Here is a 23,192-nt window from a genome sequence, read left to right as displayed (position 1 = left end):
ACAACTGGAATAAAAACACACTAATTAATGAATCACATGTTCTCTCATACAGAAACTATGCTGTATAGACTGAAACAAAACCATATGTTGCATGGGCAAACATAGTATCTAACTAAAAACTATTGTTATTAATTAGATGTGTGCGAGTTCGATTTCCCAAGGTAGCAATAAAATTCAACCGAACGTGTTAAAATTCGTAAAAGTGTTAAAACTAAGTAATATATATATATATATATATAATGAATGTTATGGCAGTTTTACATATGGAATTTGGTTGAAGAGAGTTAGCATTTCAACTCAATTGTCAGCTATGCTTTTATCTTTTGGTTGCGTGATCTTTTGTTAATACCGCACCAATCATATACATGTTTTAATAACCTGCCTTTGCTGTCTGTTTCGCGTTAGGCTTAATTACCGTAAAGGGAGAAGAGTCACAAAAGAGAAAAATGTTCCTGGTCCGGGGATTCCCTTATTCAGGTAATATTCACTAATTTCATGTTATCAGTCTGTGATGTGCCAGTATCGGTAAGTGGTGATATTACTTGATCGATTCTACGTTAAAAAATATAACCCTGAGATGGATAAGTGGCTGATAAAAAAATAAAAATCCTGCTAACAATCAGAAGCAGAAACAGACTAAAAAAAAAAAAAAAAAAAGGACAGTATTTCATATTTTACCAGAACAGCCCGCATCGTCTTCAGAACCAAATGGTAAGAGGCAAAAAATGTAATATATGCATTTGATTTTTGCAATATTCGCTGTGTATGTTTTGTGTTGAATATAAATACAATAAATATCGTAATAATATATCTCTCTATTACGATTTTTTTTCGAGGGGGGGGCCGTGAAATATTTTAATTTTTGCAAAGGGGGCCCTGACATCCAGAAGTTTGGGAAGCACTGATCTAAAGGATTTAACATTGTGTCCAACTCCTTGTTCACCATCACACTTGAATCTTTAACTTCATACTTTTCCTACATTGAAATTCCACCATTATAATAACTTATCTCTTCAATCTGGAATGCACAATTTGACATATGTCAACATTGAACTAATATCCATCAACATTGCCTGTTACACTGGTTTGTTTAAACCTCTCTTCATTGTTTCTTATTGTTCTTCTCAATTTAGCATTAGCTAACTGACTCTAAAATATGTAAAACTATTATTAAGGAACTGCACTGACATTTTGTGTGGTCTGTAACAATCTGATGGAAAAGGCACAATTTGTGGCCAGTAGAGAATTGTCACTCACTTCTTTACCCATTCACATGATTTTCATCCTCAGTAGTTTTTTCTTTACAACTTCTATGGATGACCTCCTGTTCTAGTTCCTTCCTCTTGTTCTACCATACAAAAGGTCAGTGTTAATTCTGCAATTTCTTTTCAACAATTTTAATTTCTTAATCATACCACCTCTTTGTGTTCTATCCACCAAACTCTGCAGTCTACATGCTCTTAGTTTATTATCATAACTAACATTGTACAGTCCTGATATCATTTTTGTTATCTGCCTTTGTACTTTCTCAAAGGTTAATTTATTCTCTTTAAATTCCAGATCTGATCATGATTATAGTACAGAATCACCACTCTTCCTCTGTCTGTTGATCATTGTACTTCTCAGCATTTCAGCAGTCGTTTGGTTTACCTTTCACCACCTTCATAGTATGTCCACTGAACTTCAGATTTCAATCAGTCATCACTCCAAGATCCTTTGTCACTTCCACCTCCTCTAGAGTATGCAACTTTCCAACCATGGACCCAAAATATCACTAACTTGTCAGTTTAATGTAGTGAACATCCTCATGCATTCATATGCCTTGTCCAGCTTATTCAAATTCTCCCGAAGGTCCACAACATTGACACTATTGCTAGTAACCTTTCCCAGCTTCATATTATCTGCAAACAACTGAATATTCTCCTGCAATCCAGTTGATACTGCTTACTTGTATACAACTCTCTGATATGTATCAAACAGCTAATCTCCAATCTGGTTCAATAACCCAATATCTAAGTGCATACTCTGCAACTTAAATATCACTTTATCATGTGTATCTAGTCTGATCTTTGGTAGAAAAAAAAAAAAAAGAAGCAGTATATGCCTTTTTTCATCAACTGCTTGTTGCTTTATTAGAAAACCAGCAGATTGCAACAAGAGTGCCCCTTAATAAATCCATATTTATCCTCACTGATAACGTTACCCTCGTCTGTCCAATTTTGTATATGATCACTCATTAATTTCTCCAAAATCTAAAAAACTACCAAAAAAGTACAAACTGGTCTTTCGTTGAACAGCCTTTTCTTAAAACACATGAAATCCTCATTCAGTCCCACTGCCTTATTAACATCCTTTTGAACTATTAAACTGAACCCTTCCCATCCCTCTAGTAATTAAATCTACTTTTCTAGAAGTAATATCTCAAAATAAAGTAATCATTACACTACTTCACTATGTCACCTGCATTTGGTCACTCATCCCCATCTTCAACCAATATTCTTCCACATTTATTTCTCCTCCTATTCGGTACGTAACAGTAGAAGTCCTTAGAATTTTATTTGGATCACAGGGATAACTAGTATAGTTTTTACTATACTAGTCACTTTCCTGGCCTTAGTCTTATTCTTCATGTAACTACTCTCCACCCCCTCCCTCTCTCTTTATACTTTTTTAACCCTTTTTCTTCTCTAGTTCTGTTTGATTTCATTAGTCCATCTTTCAGATTTTACATTTTGGTCTCCTAAGGCACTTTTAACTGTCTCAGTTTATCAGCATCTTAGCCTTGCTGTAGGTGTTTTATTGGATTTAATTTTTTTAGAACTTATATAATGCAAGCAATTCAAAAACAGAAAAGAAAAGTAAAAGAAATAGTAGTCGTAGTCAGCTAATGACTTAATTGGCGATAAGTTCAGTATGAGAGAGAGGACATGAAAGGGTTGTTGGAAGAAGCGAGAGTGAAGAGTGAGAAAGTGAAAATCGTCAGTATTTTACCTTGCTATGATAAAAATGAATTAAGAAGGGCTATGTGGCAAACGATTCGATGAGTAGGCTGTGTAGAAGGAATGGATGTGAGTTTTTGGATCTGTGGAGTGAGTTCAAGGGAAGACTGGATTTGTATAAGAGGGACGGCCTACGCCTGAATGCGTTTGGTATCAGGAGTCTAGAAAAACTAATAACTGGTATGAGACCTAACACAGAGTCAGGGAAACTAAATTATAAAGGGAGGAATGATGTGAATGTGAGTGTAAGAGCGACAATGTTATATAACTGTTAATGATGCGAATGGGCTTTAACGTGGAAATGTTGACGAGGAGAGAATGATTTTGGTTTTGTGTTCATCTGGTTCGGACCCATCAAATGTGTGCAAAGATGTCTACATGTGTAAGGCATTAGAGAATAGAGATCTGCAAGTTGTCCAACTGTGTCAGGCAGACTGCAGACAAGACAATACAAAAGAACAAACAAGTAGATTATTATGTCTGTACACGAATGCTAGGAGTATCAGAAACAAAGGGATAGAGTTTGTTGCTTTAGTCAATATGTTGCTACCTCCAGTTGTAGGTATTACTGAGACCTGGCTATCAGAATCTGACCTATTAACTGGTGTCAAGGGTACAGTATTTTTAGGAAGGAGAGGAGGGGGGATCTCAACTCTAACTTGATTCGAGTCAAGTTAGAGTTGAGATCTATGATTGCAGTACTACTACTAACAATATTTCATGTGGCACTGACTTTGAAGCTGGTGTGAGGTGGAATCTATCAAGATCAATTACATAGTGGGGGGGGGGGTATTGTTACAGACCTGGTGGATCGGTTGCTAGTGATGAAGAAATGCATTACTAAATACAAAAGATGAGCACGAAAAGAGTAATCATAATGGGAGACTAATTATCCAAATATTGATTGGGTAGCTGTAGAATCTCATGAGAAGAATGAAAATGCATTTATTGAGCTGTTGCGGGACAACTTCCTCAAGCAGCATGTGACAGAAGAAACTTGAGGGCAAAGAGTCTTATATTTGATTATAGTGTGAGAGGGCGTTTCAATTAAAGATGTAACTATTCTGCCTTCGGTTGGTGACAGTGATCATGCAGTACTCACTTGGGAAGTGACTAAGTTTATGAATGTTTCATTCAGGAAAGGTTACATGCTGAACTACAAAGCAGGAAAGCAGGAATCGGTTGCTGGATAGAAAGAATATCGACAGTGCATGGGAAGCATTGAAACAATACTTAAATGATGCGATATCCGAATATGTCCCGAGAGTTCAAAGAATAAACAAAGTAGGAGTCAAATGGATGTGTAATCTTATTAAGCAAGAGACTCTTAAGAAAATGACGATGTGCAAGGAATACCCTTTGCATAAGGATGACGGTCGTTATTAACGTTATAAGCAGCAGGCTAGAATAGTCACATCTGTTGTACGGAAAGCAAATCTGAGTATGAAAAGAAACTGGCTCTGACAACCCACAAGAATTCTATTGATATGCTGCAAGTAAAAGACAGAATGAATATGAAAGGATAACTCTTCTAAATTTAAGCATGAGGGTTACAGATGCAGAAGAGGTTGTTCAGTTAATGAGTGCCCATTTTGTTAAAAGCTATCAACATGGTGAATGCAACATTGAGCTCACTGTTACCTCTTCACTAGATGAAGAAACGCAGGTGTGTGAGGCTGAAGTATTAGAGCTGTTGCACAAATTGAATAAGAATTCAGCAATAGGGACTGATGGAATGGCCCATTCAGTGTTCATCTGAACGGGCCATTCCTTTGACCAGGCTGTTTAATATGAATCTCTGAACAGGGAAGATTATGCAGGAATGGAAGGAATGTATGGTAATTCCACTGCACAACGGTGATGCAAAGACCGATGTATCCAACTATCGACCAATTAGTATCTCAGGAGTGGTGGTGAAGATTTTGGAAAAATTGGTTAGGGCTCGCATTCAGAAATGGGTTGACAGTGAATCTCTACTTCGCAATGAACAACATGGGTTTACTAAGGGAAGGTGATGTTTTAGCAACTTGCCCGCATTCTATAACAATTTAACCATTGAACTAGACAAGGGGAATGGATACACCATGATACTTTTGGATTTTGCTAAAGATTTCGACAGAATACAGCATGGTAGATTGTTGCATAAATTGGAGAAAATGGGATTGGGTTATAGAATATTGGCATGGATTAGAGGATGGCTGACTGACAGATATCAAAAAGTGGTATACTGGGGAATCTGAGTCTGCAGGGTTTAAAGTAACAAGTTGTAGCACAAGGATCAGTACTTGGTCCACTGTTATTCAATCTGTACATTAATGATATTGGAAAGGATTTGATAAGCAACATACAGCTATTTGCTGATGATGATGCAAAGATAGGTAGGTTAATTAGGAATGCTGCTGATATGCAGTACTTGCAGAATGATTTGAATAGGATGGAATTGTGGATATGGGAAAATGGGTGTCAGTTCAATGTGAGTAAATGTAAAGTCATTCACTTGGTATGATTAAATATCCAGTGCTGTATTATATTGGTGTGATTGGGCTAGAAGAAACTGACGAGGCTAGGGATCTTGGAGTGTTAATAGATAGGAAGTTGAAGTTCAGGGGCCATGTCGCAAAGGATATATCACTCAAAAGATAATTGCAATCATGAAACAAACGTTCACATGTAAAAATAAGGATGTTATTTTGCCTCTTTACGAGGCCTTGATAAGACCTCACTTGGACTATTGTGTGCAGGTCTGGTCTCCTGGTTTCCATTGTGATTCTGATATATTGGAAGAGTACAAAGGAGAGTGTTAAAAATGATATCAGGATTGTGGAATACTCATTATGAAGACAGATTGAGAATTTGTAGACTGCAGACACTAGCAAACAGGAGAAAGAGGGGGTGATATGATTGAGACTTAGAAACTTCTGAAAGGGTCATACAGGATTTCAATTAATAAAATTTTTCAATTTATGGAGGGTGGGGAAAGGACAAGAGGGCACTCTTGGAAGCTGAGAATGGAGGCTGCTAAGAAGGGGGTAAGGACTGGATTTTTCTCTCAGAGGGTGGTGCGTGATTGGAACAGATTGCCTTTGGATGTTTTGAGTGCAAGCAATGTTGAATGAATTCTAGAATAAGTATGATAGCTGGTGTGGGTGTAGTATGTGGCCTCCTTCGATGAGTCTGACTCCCTGGAGGTGTCTAATAATAATAATAATAATATTTAATTGCCATCTTTACTAAAAATTGTACCCAAATACTTGAAATATTTAATTTGTTCTATAGATTCTTCATTGAGATTGCAGCTGATGTTTCCATAGTCCTGCCCATATTTTTTGTCTTTAATTGCTGATTTTCATACACCAATCTTTTTCCAGCAGTTATTCAATTTAGTTATGGAATCTTGAAAACACTGGATTTTTCATTCATAATGTGATATGTATAGATGACATTGCAGTAGATAGGTGAGTGACACTTTCTGGTGACTGACAAATAGACACCAGAGAGTAGTATATGGTGGAGTGGAATCTAGGAGAATGAGGGTGACTGGTGGAGTGCCTCAGGGTTCTGCTCTAGGGCAATCACTCTTTTAATTTGTATTTTAATGATATAGCAAGTGATTTAAGGAAATATTCAGTTGTTTGCTCACAATGCAAAACTGGAGAGGACAGTAATTAATAATGGTAATGTAGCTATCCTGTGGTATGATTTAAATAAATTGGCATTGTGAGTAAAGGATATTGATTGTCAATTGTAGTTTGCTCTAATGAATTTTGACCTTTCTACTGTTTGCTATCTTAAATTAAAAGCCTTGCTACTATACTTCACTAACTGTAATTTAATGGGTGTAGAAATTTGCTATAATGATGTTTTACTTGTAGGAATCAACTGCGTATTCCTTGAGATATTTAAAGCAGTTGTGATTTAACTGTAAATTTATAATTTTTCAGGATTTGCATTTTTAGCTCCTAGCATATTCTATGCTTTGAATTCTGTGACTGCTCTTAGTGCCCTTAAAGGTTTGACAATTCCAATGTATGCAGCGATTAAAAGATGTGCTCCTCTAGTCACACTACTTCTTTCTGTTATTGTGCTACGCAAGCCACTCCCTGCCTTCCAAATCTGCATGTCTATTCTGCTTATCACTGTTGGTTGCTTAATTGCAGGTAAGCTAAATGTAAATTATTACTTAATGAAAAAGGTTCTCATTAACTGACAATCATATTGTCTGAACTAATTTTTACCTTTGAATTTCTTATCAGTATTATACAGATTTTGTGGTATTAAACATGATATCAAAATTGGAGATGTTAATGTCAGCGCTTTGCTTTATGCAGATGATGTCATACTTCTAAATAAATCTGCTACAAGTCTGCAAGATTCTCTGACTAAATTGAATAGCTGTTGTAATAGATATGGTATGAAGGTCAGCAATAAAAAGACAAAGACAATGAAAATAGACAGAATCATTGAAAATATCAACTGTGTTGTGAATGGAGAACCTGTGGAACAAGTAAAACATTTCAGCTACTTAGGCACGATATTTAGTGAAGATGGTAAATTCAGTATAGAAATAGACAACAGAATCAGCAAAGCTGGTATGGTAGGAAGTCAATTGAATAAATTCATATGGAATAAGAGAGAAATTAGTTGAAACACTAAATTAGCTGTATACAAGACAGTGTTCAAACCAGTTTTTACTTATGGATCTGAGAGCTGGGTCAGAGTAAAACACTTGACCAAAGACTAGAGACCACAGATATGAGAGTCCTGAGAAAGATTAGAGGCGTGAACAGATGGCATCAATGGCAATATCATATTAAAAACGAGGATATTAGGAAAGAACGTGACATTGTCAACATCCAGGAATGCGTTAGGAGAGCTAATCTCAGGTGGTATGGTCACTTAAACAGAATGGAAGAGAAAAGATTAGCAAAACAAGTGTTCTCTGCCAGGTTGGTAGCAAAACGACCCAGAGGAAGACCAAGATATAAGTGGATTGATATGGTACAAAGTGCCTTAGACGATAGAAATATAAGATCTGTTAAGGTTGGAGTCTTGACAAGTAACAGACTGATTTGGAGGAAAATTGTAGATAGGAAGTTAGTAATGATATAATTTTTTTCATGTAGTACTATCATATCCTGTACACCCCTTGAGAGTACATGGCAGGAATTTGATGATGATGATGATTATTATTATTATTATTATTATTCAGGACTTCCATGAAGTCGCAATTCATCATGGGAAGCCCATCCTAAAAAACACAAGTCTATTATACCATTCCTTTCTCATTCACTATTTGTGGTTTCACTACCCGATGAGTTATTCTTTCTTTTAGTGTTGTACGGTGATCAGCATTCATTTTAGAAATTATGGACTTTACAACCGTGTTATAAATCACTACAGGCAGCCCTCGGTTTATGGCGGTTCAATTTACGCCGATTCACTAACGGTGGTTGCCTGTGTTGGAACGTACATCCTAGTTTCGAATCCGCCATTTTGTTGCAACGTACTCTTATTAATAAAATCTATTAATTGCCAATTGATCACTAATACAAATATAGAGAAATTTATATTTATACTGCGCCACCCTATATTTGGATTAGTCTATATAAAATAGTAGAATCAATTTTCAATTAAATTAGCAGTCTCCTTACTCTTTCAGGCCGAATTCAATATTTTTCATTTGAGGCTCCCGCTAGATTCGAATTATTTATGAACGGTGCAATAAAAAAGAATCAGGCAATCACAGTATTGAAATTAATAAAACAAAACATTTAATATAAGGTTATATGATGAATACATGAATTCCACTTCTAAAATGAGACATTACAATTAAGTTAGAACATCGGGTCAAATCATTTATATTAATTCAGTCTTCAAAATTTTCACCTACAAGTTTCACAGTTTTCTCAATTACAAAATTCCCTACTTAGATTAATACGACAGAATTTCTTGTTTAATTAGGTTGCTCATATTTCTCAGTTATACTCCACACTTAACTCTCAGCTGGCACTTATCATATCATTAAACACAGCAGATATTATTTCAAGGCAAATTATTTTTAACTTCTAACTTGGCGATATGTCACATTAAATGTTAGAATGAGCAAAATGGAACTATCACTCAAGTCTTCATACACAGAAACAAATAAAATATGACTGTCCTTACCGGAATTAATCTTCAGCACGTCAGATTTAATATGAGCACCTCTTCAAATTATATTTATTACACCTATTGAACACATTTAAAAAAGAATTCTTCAAGGTCATAACTAGATTATTATTTGTTGCGCTTCACAATTCTCAACGGCAACTTTAGGGAGATTGATGTCCTTGTTTACTACTTCACAACAAATTAAGTTCCGTACAATTCTTCCTAAAAGCTATATAGAAATAAGTAGTAATTCTAAGCTAACTGGATCTATTCTGAATCCTTCATTACCCTTCCAGTCCTTTAATTATCCAAATACGGCACCAAATTCCTATAAATGCCACTGCTGATTTTACTTTTAGCTATCTACAAATTTTTACTTCGTCTTTGCACATTTTAAAATACTACCTTCTTGAATTCCTGCCCTTCAGTCCTTTTTATTTACTTTCACCCCCTTGCTTATATCCTTCCTTCTTCCCACTTCAAAACTTCTCCTTTTCTTCTGCTTATTTTTCCACTCGTATATTTTCTTCTCTCCTCGTTATCGAAGCTCACGGTCTACCCACGCACGTTCCATTTTATTTCTCTCTTCATGGCAACGAACAAAATGTAAACATTCGCGTTAATGTTACATAAGGCTATACTTTTACATTGAGTAATGAAAAACATTAATAAAATATTACAGTTACTTCATTTTCTCTTTCATTTCATTTACAATTAATAATAATAAAATATATGTTACAGTATATATATAAGGTACATTAAATTATATACATATAATTTCTCATAATATTATTGAAGGAATAAAGCAAATAAGATAAATGATATTTATCACTGGGTCTTTCCAATAGTAAAATATACATTAAAATTATTTAATCAAATAATAGCTGATGAAATTCAGGAATAATACATGAAAAATAATTCTTAAACAAGGGATTAACAAATAATTTTTAAACAAGTCATGCTTAATATATGATAGGTTATGTTAAATGTGAATGAAGAACAGAATATACATAATAATTTCATTCACAGTTTAACACCTGCACGTGCTTTCTTACTGTAGTGTGGTTGACCGAGAAACAACACTAGCAGACACTGTAGTGTTCGAGTGTTTACCGAGCTACTACGACGTATATGTATCAAATCTAGTTTTACTGTTGAATCTACCTAATTGTTCTATTTAATTTTTTTTTACCTATATATATACATATTTAAATTGATAAAGTACGTAATTACATACCATGTCTGATAATAGAAGTGCAGAAAAATTAACAGAACTTTGTGTTAAGAAGGCTTGGAAATCAATCACACTTGAAAAGAAGATGGAGGTGATTCGAAGAATGGAAGATTGGCAGACACGTGCTAATGTCTGTAGAAGTATGAACTTACCTCCATCGACTGTTACTACAATTATGAAAAATGCAGATAGAATAAAACAGTCTGCTCAACAATCTACGGCAGCACTAAATGCAAAACATGTACATTATAGCAGGGATAAACTTCATGAAAAAATGGAAAAATTATTATCATTATGGGTGGATGACTTGAATCAGAAAAACATTCCTCTGATACAGGCTGTTATAACTGAGAAAGCAAAATCAATTTTTGAGGATCTTAAAAAGACAGATGGAGGCAAAGAAACATTTTTAGGAAGCAAAGGTTGGTTCATGAGATTTAAGTCTTGAAGTAAGTGCCACAGTGTCAAATTATGTGGTGAGGTGGCAAGTGCAGATGTTGCAACAGTGGCTGCTTTTCCTAAAGAATTTCAAGACTGTGTAGAACAAGGAAGTTATCCTCCTGATCTCATTTTTAATGTTGATGAGACTGGGCTCTACTGGAAAAAATTGCCATCATGCCCCTTCATTTCCTGTGAAGAACGTTCTGCTCCAGGTTTTAAAGCTGCAAAAGATAGACTTACGCTTTTGTTGGGCGCAGATGTCTCCGGAACTTTGAAGCTTAAACCAATGTTGGTGTACCATTCACAGACACCACCTTCAAGGGTCTAAAAGCCATGCTGCCAGTCTATTGGAAATGGAACAAGAAAGCTTGGGCTACACAAGACATTTTTATAGATTGGTACACAAATTATTTTTGTCCTAATGTGCTTCGCTTCTGTAAAGAAAATGATTTCCCAGCCATGGCATTGCTTCTCTTGGATAATGCCCCTTGACATCCTCAAAACCTTGCTGAAGTAAGAACACCATTGTATATCAAGGTTGTTTACATGCCCCCAAACACAACATCGCTTTTACAACTGATGGATCAAGGGATTATATCAATCTTCAAAGCCTGTTACCTCCGTATAACATTTATGGAAATGGTAAGAGTCTTGGACACTTAAGGAAAAACCATTAAAGACTATTGGCGGTCATTCGATATTTTGAAGGGCATTGACACCATCGAGGCAGCTTGGAATGACGTGTCAGCAAAGTGTTTAAAAAGAGCATGGCGAAAACTTCTTCCAGCATTTATGCATGATTTTGAGGAATTAGAGCAAGAGGAGAATGTTATTGAAGATGTTACCAAGCTTGCGCGAGAGGTGGGATTGTACAATATTGCAGCTGAAGATGTCACAGAAGTCTTAGAGAGCCATGATAAGCCGCTTTCCAATCAAGACTTAAAAGCATTATCCGAACAATTAAATCAACATCCAAAGGAGGAGAAAGAAAACGAAGAAGGTCCTCTGAGAGATATGAAAATGGTCGATTTACAGCGTATCCTTGCAAGCATAGAGACATTGACTGATGAACTCTGCAAAATGGACCACGATTGGGAACGGAGTGTGAACTTAAAAAGGAGTGTAATCACATCTATTCGACCTTACACTGAACTCTTAAAGAAAGAAAAAGAAAATCTAAGCAGTTAACACTGGATACTTTTTTAAAAAAATGCAGGTGATCCGAAACTTCAATATAGAAATATGTAATATCTTTTCGAAGTTTCATATTTTTTTGTATATAATTTTGTTTTGTTTTCATTATTAATAATTTTATTTTAACAAATATGTATGTATTATCAAAGCTTTAAATATAATAATGTTACACATACTTCATTTGCATATTTTTTGACTGCGCGGAACATAACTTCATACCTCCCAGGTTCGTTTTACGCCGATTCAGTTCACGCCCGTTTTTTCAGGAACGGAACTGAGGCGTAAACCGAGTGCTGCCTGTATTTTAATTTCCCGATGTTTCAACCTTCATATTGAGGTCATCATCTGGAGTATATACAAATATACAAGGACAAGCTGAGTTACATTGCACACAATAAGCTAAAGAAACAATGATTTGATCACCAGTTATTCTACAGACATGCCTCTAGTGAAAAAAAACATACAGATAAAATTACAAATTAATTAATTATTTAAAAACTACATCAAAACTAAATAATTAATTTGTAATTTTATTTGTATTTTTTTTTTCTTTTTTCACTCATGCCAGTAGAATAACCGGTGATCAAATCATAGTTTCTTTAACTTACTGTTTGAAATGTAACTCAGCTTGTACTTGTATATTTGTATATACTCCAGATGATGACCTTAATATTAAGGGCAAAACGTCGGGAAATTAAAATAGTTATTTATAACACGGTTGTAAAGTTCATAATTTCTTAAATGAACCCTATGAGCTACTCCTCACCCTCACCTTTTCCATTTCTTTTGTTCTTCCATATGAAAGAGCTTCCCCAATGTCATCCCTGTAACTATTATTCAACAGTTTAAATGTGTTTCAACCATATCATCGTTCCTTCGATTTACCGAAGTTTTCAGTCCAAATGTCCTCAGTCCTGATATCATTTTTGTTATCTGCCTCTGTATTTCCAAGGTTAATTAAATTTTGGATGCTTATAACTGAGAGGAGACCTCCACATAGCCTTTAAAGGAATGCGGAGGACCGACCAGGACTTCTGACCTAATGTCCAATCCTCACCTTCTCGTGGTGCACTCTGTTGGTTATCTACCTGGATACTGAACGAATGAGGATGGGCTGGCAATTTGGGATTTGGCAGACCAAATTGTATTCCTATTGGTTTAAACCAATATACAAAATGATGGTAAAACATGACAAAATTTCATGCAGGCTGGGGCGTCACCCGGTTAAACAAGGCCCCCATTGTTTTCGCCAGGGAGCCAAGGCGAACAGCGAAAAGTCAGCTACTGGAACAAATCTGAAAACACACCCAAACTCAACACCACCAGAGTTAAAGATCGGTACTATCAACATAAGAAGCCTGAATGGCAAAGCAATGGAGCTAGCTGAGGAATTAGATAAGTACCAGATCGACATAATAGGGGTGACTGAAACAAAAAAAACTTGTGAGATCTTTCTGAGCAATAAATACAAAATGTTATATTCAGGCAATGACAATCAAGGAAAAGAAGGAGTAGCCATAGTATTCAACACAAAATACGAGGCTAATCTTCTTGAATGGCAGTCAGTCTCAAGTAGAGTAATGTGGGCAAATATGAGAATGGGGAACTGGACAATGAGACTTATTTGTGCCTATGGTCCCACAGAAGGTTCTACTAAGGTAGAAGTGGAGGAATTTTTTGATGCTTTAGAAAAAGCAACTGACACAATGAAAAAGGAAAAGTTGGTCCTTGTTGGGGATCTAAATAGCAGAGTAGGAAATGATTGTGAGACATACAAAAATATTTTGGGAAAATTTGGAGAAAAGAGCAAAGCTAATAATAATGGCAACTATCTGTTGGATTTCTGCTCAGGACATGGACTGGTTATTACTAACACCATTTTCCAACATAAAAATGCGCACAAATTCACATGGAGAGAAGAGGCAAGGAATAAGAAAAGTCTCATTGACCATGTTATTGTTGATAGTGATGTTTTCTCCCTGGTGCAGGACACCAGAGTGTACAGAGGATTTGAAATTGGAAGTGATCACTATTTAGTCTTGAGCAGGATAAAATTGAATTTCATAGTGAAAAGAATAACATGTAAGAAAGTTTTAAAGCGAATAAAAGTTGAGCAGCTCTCAGATGTGAACTGTAGACTAAAATACACAAAGATTATTGAAGAAAAAATTAAAGAGTTTCAGAACAGGAGTCAAACCTTGGAGATTCAGTGGCAAGCCTCGAAGAAAGCCCTGATTGATTCAGCTAGAAAGGCATGTGGTGAAATTGTCTGCAAGGATAGAAAAATTAGAACTCCATGGTGGACACAGGAAGTTAAACAGGCAGTGAAGGAAAAGAAGAAAGCATATCAAAAGTTCCTATCAAATAAGTCAGCTTGTGCTCTTAGAAAATACAGAGACAAATGCAAGAATGCTAAACACTGTGTAAAACTAGCTAAACAAAAGTCATGGGATGACTTTGGCAAGAACATGGAAAATAAATATCAAGGAGGTGGTAAGATATTCTGGAGGTTGTTGAAGAAGCTTAGGAATGGAGGAAAGAGTGCTGTAAAAGGAGTTAGAGATGATAAAGGTGACATGAAAACGGGAGAAAAAGATGTCCTTGAGGTATGGAGTAATTACTTTGAAAAACTGCTAAATGAAACAAGCAGTAATGACAGCACAGTAGTAAAAAACACTGACGAGGCATGCAGGCAGGAATACATATCCATACTTGAAGTAGAAAAAGCCATCAAAGGCTTGAAATGTGGAAAGGCAGCAGGAGTAGATGATATTCGACCAGAAATGCTGAAGTATGGTGGTATAAAAATCTTACAGTGGCTGCACTGAATAGTTCAGAAAGCCTGGCCAGAGGGACGAATTCCTGATGATTGGAGTAGAGCTCTCATAGTACCCATATATAAAAAGAGAAATAAAACTGAATGTGAGAATTACAGAGGTATTTCCCTACTGAGTGTTCCTGGCAAGATCTATGCAAGTATACTTGGAAACGATTGAGAAGAATTGTGGAAGAAAAGCTGGGTGAAGAACAAGCTGGATTCAGCCAAATAGAGGCTGTCAGGATCAGATCTTCACTTTACGACAAATAGTCGAGAAAGCATGGGAATATAACAAAGATCTGTATTTAAGTTTTGTCGGTTTGGAAAAGGCATATGACAAGATGCCAAGAGAGAAGCTATTCAATACACTACAGTTATATGGTGTCAATGGGGCATTATATCAAGCAATACTTAGTGTTTATTTGAGTTGTAAGTCAGCAGTTAGAATTGAAGGAAGTACAGGAAGATGGTTTAATGTTAAATCTGGTGTGAGACAAGGATATACATTATCCCCTCTGTTATTCATCATCTATATGGATCACATTATGAAGGAAAGTGGTATTAAACATGATACCAAAATTGGAGATGTTAATGTCAGCTCTTTGCTTTATGCGGATGATGTTATACTTCTAAATAAATCCGCTACAAGTCTGCAAGATTCTCTGACTAAATTGAATAACTGTTGTAATAGATATGGTATGAAGGTCAGCAATAAAAAGACAAAGACAATGAAAATAGGCAGAATCATTGAAAATGTCAACTGTGTTGTGAATGGAGAACCTGTGGAACAAGTAAAACATTTCAGCTACTTAGGCACGATTTTTAGTGAAGATGGTAAATTCAATATAGAAATAGACAACAGAATCAGCAAAGCTGGTATGGTGGGAAGTCAATTGAATAAATTCATATGGAATAAGCGAGAAATTAGTTGGAACACTAAATTAGCTGTATACAAGACAGTGTTCAAACCAGTTTTAACTTATGGATCTGAGCGCTGGGTCAGAAGTAAAACACCTGACCAAAGACTAGAGACCGCAGATTTGAGAGTCCTGAGAAAGATTATAGGTGTGAACAGATGGCATCAATGGCAATATCATATTAAAAATGAGGATATTAGGAAAGAATTTGACATTGTCAGCATCCAGGAATGCATTAACAGAGCTAATCTCAGGTGGTATGGTCACTTAAACAGAATGGGTGAGGAAAGGTTACCAAAACAAGTGTTGTCTGCCAGGTTGGCAGGAAAACGACCCAGAGGAAGACCAAGATATAGGTGGATTGATACGGTACAAAGTGCCTTAGACGATAGAAATATAAGATCTGATAATGTTGGAGTCTTGACAAGTAACAGACTGATTTGGAGGAAAATTGTAGATAGGAAGTTAGTAATGATGTAATTTTTTCATGTAGTACTTTCATATCCTGTACACCTCTTGAGGGTACATGGCAGGAATTTGATAATGATGATGATTAAATTTTGGATTTCTATCAATCATCATCCCAAGGTTCCTTGTCTTCTCTACTTATAGCACATTTCAACCAATACAGTGTGCAGTTTCTCATAGATGGATCCTGAATTTCAAGACCTTACATTTAGTTCCAATAAACTGATATCCACATTCATTTACCCATCTCACTAGGTTACTCAAATCCTCCTGAATGGCTATTGTATCTGCACTGTTATTGATAATCCTTTTCAACTTCACGTTATCTTCAAACATCTGAATATCCCCTGTAGTCCATTGACATGTCATTGATATAAAAGTTCATGGAAATCCCACTTGTAACCTTCTGCTTCCTTGATAACCACTCTTTTATATACAACTCTGATATTTATCAAACTGCCAATTCCTGTCCAGTTCAATAACCTGCATCTATAGTTTTATGTTATAACTTAAATATCAGCTTATCATGTGGCCTTCTGTCAGTGCCTTTGTAAAATCCAAAAAATAGCAGCATATATCTTTCCCTCATCAATCACTCTTTTTACTTTATTATAAAAGGCAATCAGATTACTGACAACGTTTACTGACAAGAGCATCCCTTAACAAATCCATGTTGACTCTCACAGATAACATTACCCTTCTTTGTTGTATTAATATGATCTCTCACTAATTTATCTAAAATCTTAACTGAAGAAGAAATACAAACTGGTCTTTAGTTTTACATTTTCATTCCACCACCACCTTTATGTAATGGCACTATCTTACCCTCCTTCTGATCCTTGGGCTCCTTTGCATTTGCATAGCTTATTGAAAAATAAAGTCGACAGAACTGTCAGTTCTTTAGCATATTCACTCAAAACATATGTCAAAATCCCATCCAGTCCCATTGCTTTATCCAAAGTACTTAGTATTAGAAACACACTCTCCTCATGCATTTCTAAACTTTGGACCCCCTCCCCATCCCACTAGTAACAAAACTTGCTTTTTCCAGGATGAAATACTTGAATAAAGTGATCATTAAATAACTCCACTATGTCTTCTGCATCAGTCACTCTACTCCCATTTTGGTCTAATAATAATATTCTTTCACAATTATTTCTCATCCTACTAGGTGCATAATGAAGGAATTCCTTTCGACTTTCCTTGGACTTGGGACTAATTTCTTCTCATATTCAAGTTTTGCCTTCCTTATTATGCTAATCACTTACCTGGCTTGAGTCATATTCCTCATGCAACTGCTCTGCACCCCTCTCCTTATATTTTTTCCATAACCTCCTCTTTGTAAGCCTGCAGTTCCTGTTTGATATCGTTTCTCATCCACTTCACACCAAATCTCATTCTCTTTTTCACTCGAGGTATGCAACTTTCCATTTCTGCCAATAAGTATTTGTTCACTAGTTTCCATGCACTGGTGATATTTCATGCTTCCATCTTCAGAACCACCCAATGTGATTTCTAAGATTCTTATAACACCTGCCTTATAATTCCACATAAATTTCTTTTTCCTGGATACTTCTACATATCTCATCCTCCAAATCAAGACTAAATAGTCACTCTCTCCAACTGGCGGCAGAGATGACATCTCAGTTTAAAATCAGGTTTGATGCTATGACCAAATCCAAAACTCTTGAACCTCATTTTTATTCTACTACATGTTGCCTATATTTATTTCTCAAAAATTTTGGAAATTTAATTTCCTTACTACTACATGCTGTTAACAGTTCCCAATTTATATTACTGTAGTCAATGATCACATGTTTTGCACTTACCAAACTCAACTGCCTAAACAGCTTCTACTCTTCACCCTCTATGTTCCCTGGCTTTTCTTCTTTTCTAGTAAGGTATTTGAACCCACATGTCAGTACCTCGTGGGATTTTTTTTTTTTTTTATGTCAATTGTACCAGGAATGGGAAGTATCTTTCTTTCAATCTGAGGGGTTGATAAATCTTCTACCCCCCCCCCCCCCCCCGATATCGGCGGATACTAGCTTGAGCTAATAGGTAGTGACCTCCCGCCATAATGTAATAACAGCATACATTTCCTAGGAAATGTGTTTTTACATTATGGAAAATACTGAGAATAGCGATCAGAACTTTCCCCACCTTTGCAACGAGTTGCCCGTGCTTATACTATGCCCTAGGACTACTTGCATTAGCTCACGCTAGTATCCGCCGATACTTTTATATAGTTTTTTATACTATATTCAGCATGAAACTCTCTGATTCCAATCTTTGAGTTTTTTATTCGGTTTTAAAACAATGTGGGATCTAATATCCTCTTAATTTAAATAATGTTTATATCGCCGAAATGAAGCCTGTTGGATCTTTATATTTAAGTTATTTCTGTTATTTAAAAAGTACATAATTTATGTTGACCATTTATCCTACATATAATGGACACCAATAATTAACGCATCATTCACAGCATGTGTGTCCAGGAATTTGTTTTAATGTTTATCCCATGAGTTATTCAATAGTTCATTAGTACTATGCAAGGGTAGAAATTTGAAGAGAAAGAAGAAACTTATTAATGTTGGATTTTTCGAGACATGTAAGTTATACTCTTTAGCAAATACATAAAGATGAAAAACTGTTCTAAAAGACAACAGCTGAAAGATGAATGAAGAAAAAAAAAATATTTATTCTGTGAGTTTGGAGAGTTGAAGTATGAAAAATATTGAATGGCAGTTGTGTTTTAAGAGATTTCGAGGAGAGTAGTGAAATTATCAAAACTGATAGTAAGTGACCATGAAAATACTTTTAGACGGTGCAAGCAACAAAAGCTGAATATCGGGGGGGGGGAGTAGAAGATTTATCAACCCCTAGGCACTAGGACTACTTGCATTAGCTCACCCTAGTATTCGCCGATACTTTTATAGTTTTTTATACTATATTCGGCATGAAACTCTCTGATTCCAATCTTTGAGTTTCTTATTCGGTTTTAAAAGAATGTGGGATCTAATATCCTCTTAATTTAAATAACAGAAATAAGCCTTACAAACTCAAGGAGCTACATAAGTTTGCACAGAAGAAGCTTTTACAAACATGCATGCCTCACATCATGATTAGAATCCACAGCCTGGGGAAAAAAAAAAAAAAAATAAATAACAACAAAAAAAAACAAACAGATACTTTTATCAGCTGGAGTTGAGGCCAAAAATATGTTTGTATAAAGAGTATTATTAAGCCTAGGTTATTACTCCACTGTCTTGTGTTGTTGTCAGCATACCATTCTTTTTCTATTTGCCTGAAATAACAAGAACCAAGATTAATTGCTTCACATGACTTTTCTCGTCTTCTAGTGTTCATCCATCTTAGCCATACCTAGTTGTCTGTTTGATAGGGGCATAATATCCTTAATGGTCATCTGCTGTCATACTCCATTTAGGAGAGTATGCACTCATGTATATATAGATATATCTTTCTGTGCATCATTAGGTAGGTGTGAGATGGATGAATAAAGAGATTAAGCATGCAATACAGAGAAAAAGGGCATTGTGGAGGCAGCCTAAGAGAAGTGGAAGTAACCAATTTCATGAAGTCTACAAAGACCAGGCAAGGAGGGTAACTTGGTTGGTGAGAGTAGCTAAAGAGAGGTATGAACAGCAGTTAGCTAATGAAGCCAAAAAGAATCCTAGGGAGTTCTTTCGATATGTAGCCAGCAAAAGAAAGAATGATTATGGAAGGATGACATTGATTGGAGGAAATGGTATAAAGACAGCTTTTGCAGAATGTGTGGTGGAGATACTTATTGAGCAGTTCATAAAGATCTTTCAATCTTGTGAATGTGACTTCATGGAGAGAAGAGCAGTTGATGATGGGGAGGAGACTGACTGTAAGTGAGCAAGAGGTGTTTGGGGAGTTGAGTAAACTAGATGTAAACAAGGCTGTGGGACTTGATAATATATCACTGCGTATTCTGAAGCAATGTGCCAGAGAGCTGACACCTGCCTTGACATATTTTTTTAATACGAGTCTTGCACTTGGTCAAGTTCCTAAAGAGTGGAAGGAGGGCAGGATTGTGCCACTTCATAAAGGAGGTGATCGAACTCAAGCATCAAACTATAGGCCTATCTGTGTATCAGGTGTTGTGGTTAAGTTGTTGGAGAAGCTTGTGAGAACTAGGATCCAGAGTTGGGTTGACAACAATGGTATAATCTTTGATGGACAGCATGGATTTGCTAAAGGGAGGTCATGTTTTAGTAATCTACTTACTTATTACAATAAAGTGACTGCTTCCTTGGACAGAGGAGAAGGATACACAGTAATATACTTGGATTTCGCAAAAGCTTTTGATAGAGTACCTCATGATAAGTTGACAGTCAAACTAGAGCAGATGGGGTTGGATATTAGATTAGTGCATTGGATTGGAGACTGGCTATCTGATAGGTATCAACAAGTTGTGTATGGGGGTGCAATATCCAGGAAAAGAAAAGTCACTAGTGGAGTGCCTCAGGGGTCTGTTTTATGGCCATTACTATTTAACTTGTATGTTAATGATATTAGCGAAGATTTGGATGGAGATATTCAGTTGTTTGCAGATGATGCAAAGTTGGGACGAACCATAAAGAGTAGTGAAGATGTTGTGGCCTTGCAAGAAGACTTGAATAAATTGAGTGATTGGGCAAGCAAATGGTGATGTGAGTTCAATGTTGCAAAATGTAAGGTTTTAAAATTTGGAAAACAAAGATGGGATGCAGAATTTATGCTTGGTGAGAATATATTGTTGGAGATAGAGGAAATAAGAGATCTGGGGGTGATAGTGGATAAGGATCTAAAATTTAGGGGACACATCGCCAAAATTGTGAAGACAACACAAAGACTTCTGGGAATGATGCGGAGGACACTGATGTGTAGAAGTAGGGAGATTCTCGTTCCATTGTATAAGGCTTTGATTAGGCCACACATGGACTATTGTGCCCAGATTTGGTCACCTGGTTTTCAGAAGGATGAAGAGATGTTGGAAAGGGTCCAAAGGCGACTGACTAAGGTAGCTTCTGACCTCTGGAATGTCGAGTATGAAGAAAGATTGAAAAGATGTAATTTGCAGAGTCTAGTGGAGAGAAGGAAGAGGGGAGATATGATAGAGACCTACAAGTTGGTAAGGGGTTGTTATAGGATCAATGGTGGAGAAGTTCTACAGAGAATAGTGGGAGATCAGGGGAGAACCAGAGGTCATCCTGGGAACTGTATAAAGAGGGTGTGAGTAGGGGAGTGAGAGGCAGGTTTTTTTCGTGCAGAGTTGTGAGTGATTGGAATGCCTTGCCTGAGAGTGTGGTGTCTGCAAGGAGTTTGAATGTGTTTAAGACACGGTATGATGAGATGTGTGTGAGATAAAAGGACCTCCTAGATGAGTCTTTGACTCCATGAGGTCTTGTTTAATAATAATAATAATAATAATAATAATCCCATTCATGAAAAGCTGTAAATGAATAGCATATTACCTTAATAGCAGGTTAAACTGGTAGTAACCTACCCCTAGAGACCAAACATTGACTTTTTAAGCCACTTCATGCCTCCATTAAGCAGTGTAACAATCCTACATTGGATGATAAAATTCATATACCACATGAGAACATTCATAAACATGCATGTCTGTAATGGGATTTGAATCTACAGGGTGTCCCAAAATTCACGCAAGATTTAAATTTAGTGCCATTTGTGCGGTAAAGTGTTGCCAACGAGGAAAAAAAGACAGCATGACAGCTGACAGTTCAGGGTTATTAAAAATGGAGCGCTACACGAAAGAACAACGCATTTTCATTGTTGAGCAATATTTTAAAAATAATGAAGGTTTGGCAGCTACAGTTCGCAATTTTCGTACAAAATATGGTCGGAATAGTGATTTAACTTCATCAACTGTGAACAGATTAATTTGAAAATTCAAGGAAACTGGATCAATTAGTGATCTTATACACTCTGGCCATCCTTCAACAAGTCGTTCAACAGAAAACATCGAAGCAGTTCGTGAGAGTGTTGCTGAGAGTCCAGAAACGTCAATTTGGCACCGTGGTCTTGAATTGGGCATTTCGAGAAGCTCTCTACAGTGTATTCTCACGAAAGATTTGCATCTTTATGCTTACAAAGTTCAATTGACTCAAGAACTGAAGCCTACTGACCACACACAGCGAAGAGAGTGTGTTGAATGGACTATGGAACAACAACAAGTGGGTGCTTATTTGATCACTTCCAATATCAAATCCTCTGTACACTCTGGTGTCCTGCACCAGGGAGAAGACATCACTATCAACAATAACATGTGACTTTTCTTATTCCTTGCCTCTTCTCTCCATGTGAATTTGTGCACATTTTTATGTTGGAACATGGTGTCAGTAATAACCAGTCCATGTCCTGAGCAGAAATCCAACAGATATTTGCCATTATTATTAGCTTTGCTCTTTTCTCCAAATTTTCCCAAAATATTTTTGTATGTCTCGCAATCATTTCCTACTTTGCTATTTAGATCCCCAACAAGGACCAACTTTTCCTTTTTCATTGTGTCAGTTGCTTTTTCTAGAGCGTCAAAAAATTACTCCACTTCTACCTTAGTAGAACCTTTCGTGGGACCATAGGCAAAAATAAGTCTCATTGTCCAGTTCCCCATTTTCATATTTGCCCACATTACTCTACTTGAGACTGACTGCCATTCAAGAAGATTAGCCTCGTATTTTGTGTTGAATACTATGGCTACTCCTTCTTTTCCTTGATTGTCATTGCCTGAATATAACATTTTGTATTTATTGCTTAGAAAGATCTCACCAGTTTTGGTCTTTTTTGTTTCAGTCACCCCTATTATGTCGATCTGGTACTTATCTAATTCCTCAGCTAGCTCCATTTCTTTGCCATTCAGGCTTCTTATGTTGATAGTACCGATCTTTAACTCTGGTGATGTTCAGTTGGGGTTTGTTTTC

At 36.3% G+C, this 23,192-nt stretch overlaps 1 protein-coding gene across 3 annotated transcripts in view; it reads left to right on the top strand.

Moving 5' to 3' along the window:
• LOC150096339 (uncharacterized) overlaps positions 1 to 23,192 on the top strand; it is a 110,396-nt gene that overhangs the window by 52,143 nt on the left and 35,061 nt on the right. For all 3 annotated transcript variants that reach the window (XM_090409401.1, XM_090409403.1, XM_090409402.1), the window contains exon 4: positions 6,941 to 7,156. In XM_090409401.1, the coding sequence (XP_090265527.1) occupies positions 6,941 to 7,156 (216 nt within the window). The remainder of the gene's footprint in view (positions 1 to 6,940; positions 7,157 to 23,192) is intronic.

This window comes from Typopeltis vanoorti, chromosome 19 (assembly GCF_054136105.1).
Source record: "Typopeltis vanoorti isolate ZY-2024b chromosome 19, IOZ_Tvanoo_1.0, whole genome shotgun sequence".
NCBI lineage: Eukaryota > Metazoa > Arthropoda > Arachnida > Uropygi > Thelyphonidae > Typopeltis > Typopeltis vanoorti.
Note: the sequence above shows the minus strand (reverse complement) of the source record. Positions and strands in the feature narration are given on the sequence as shown.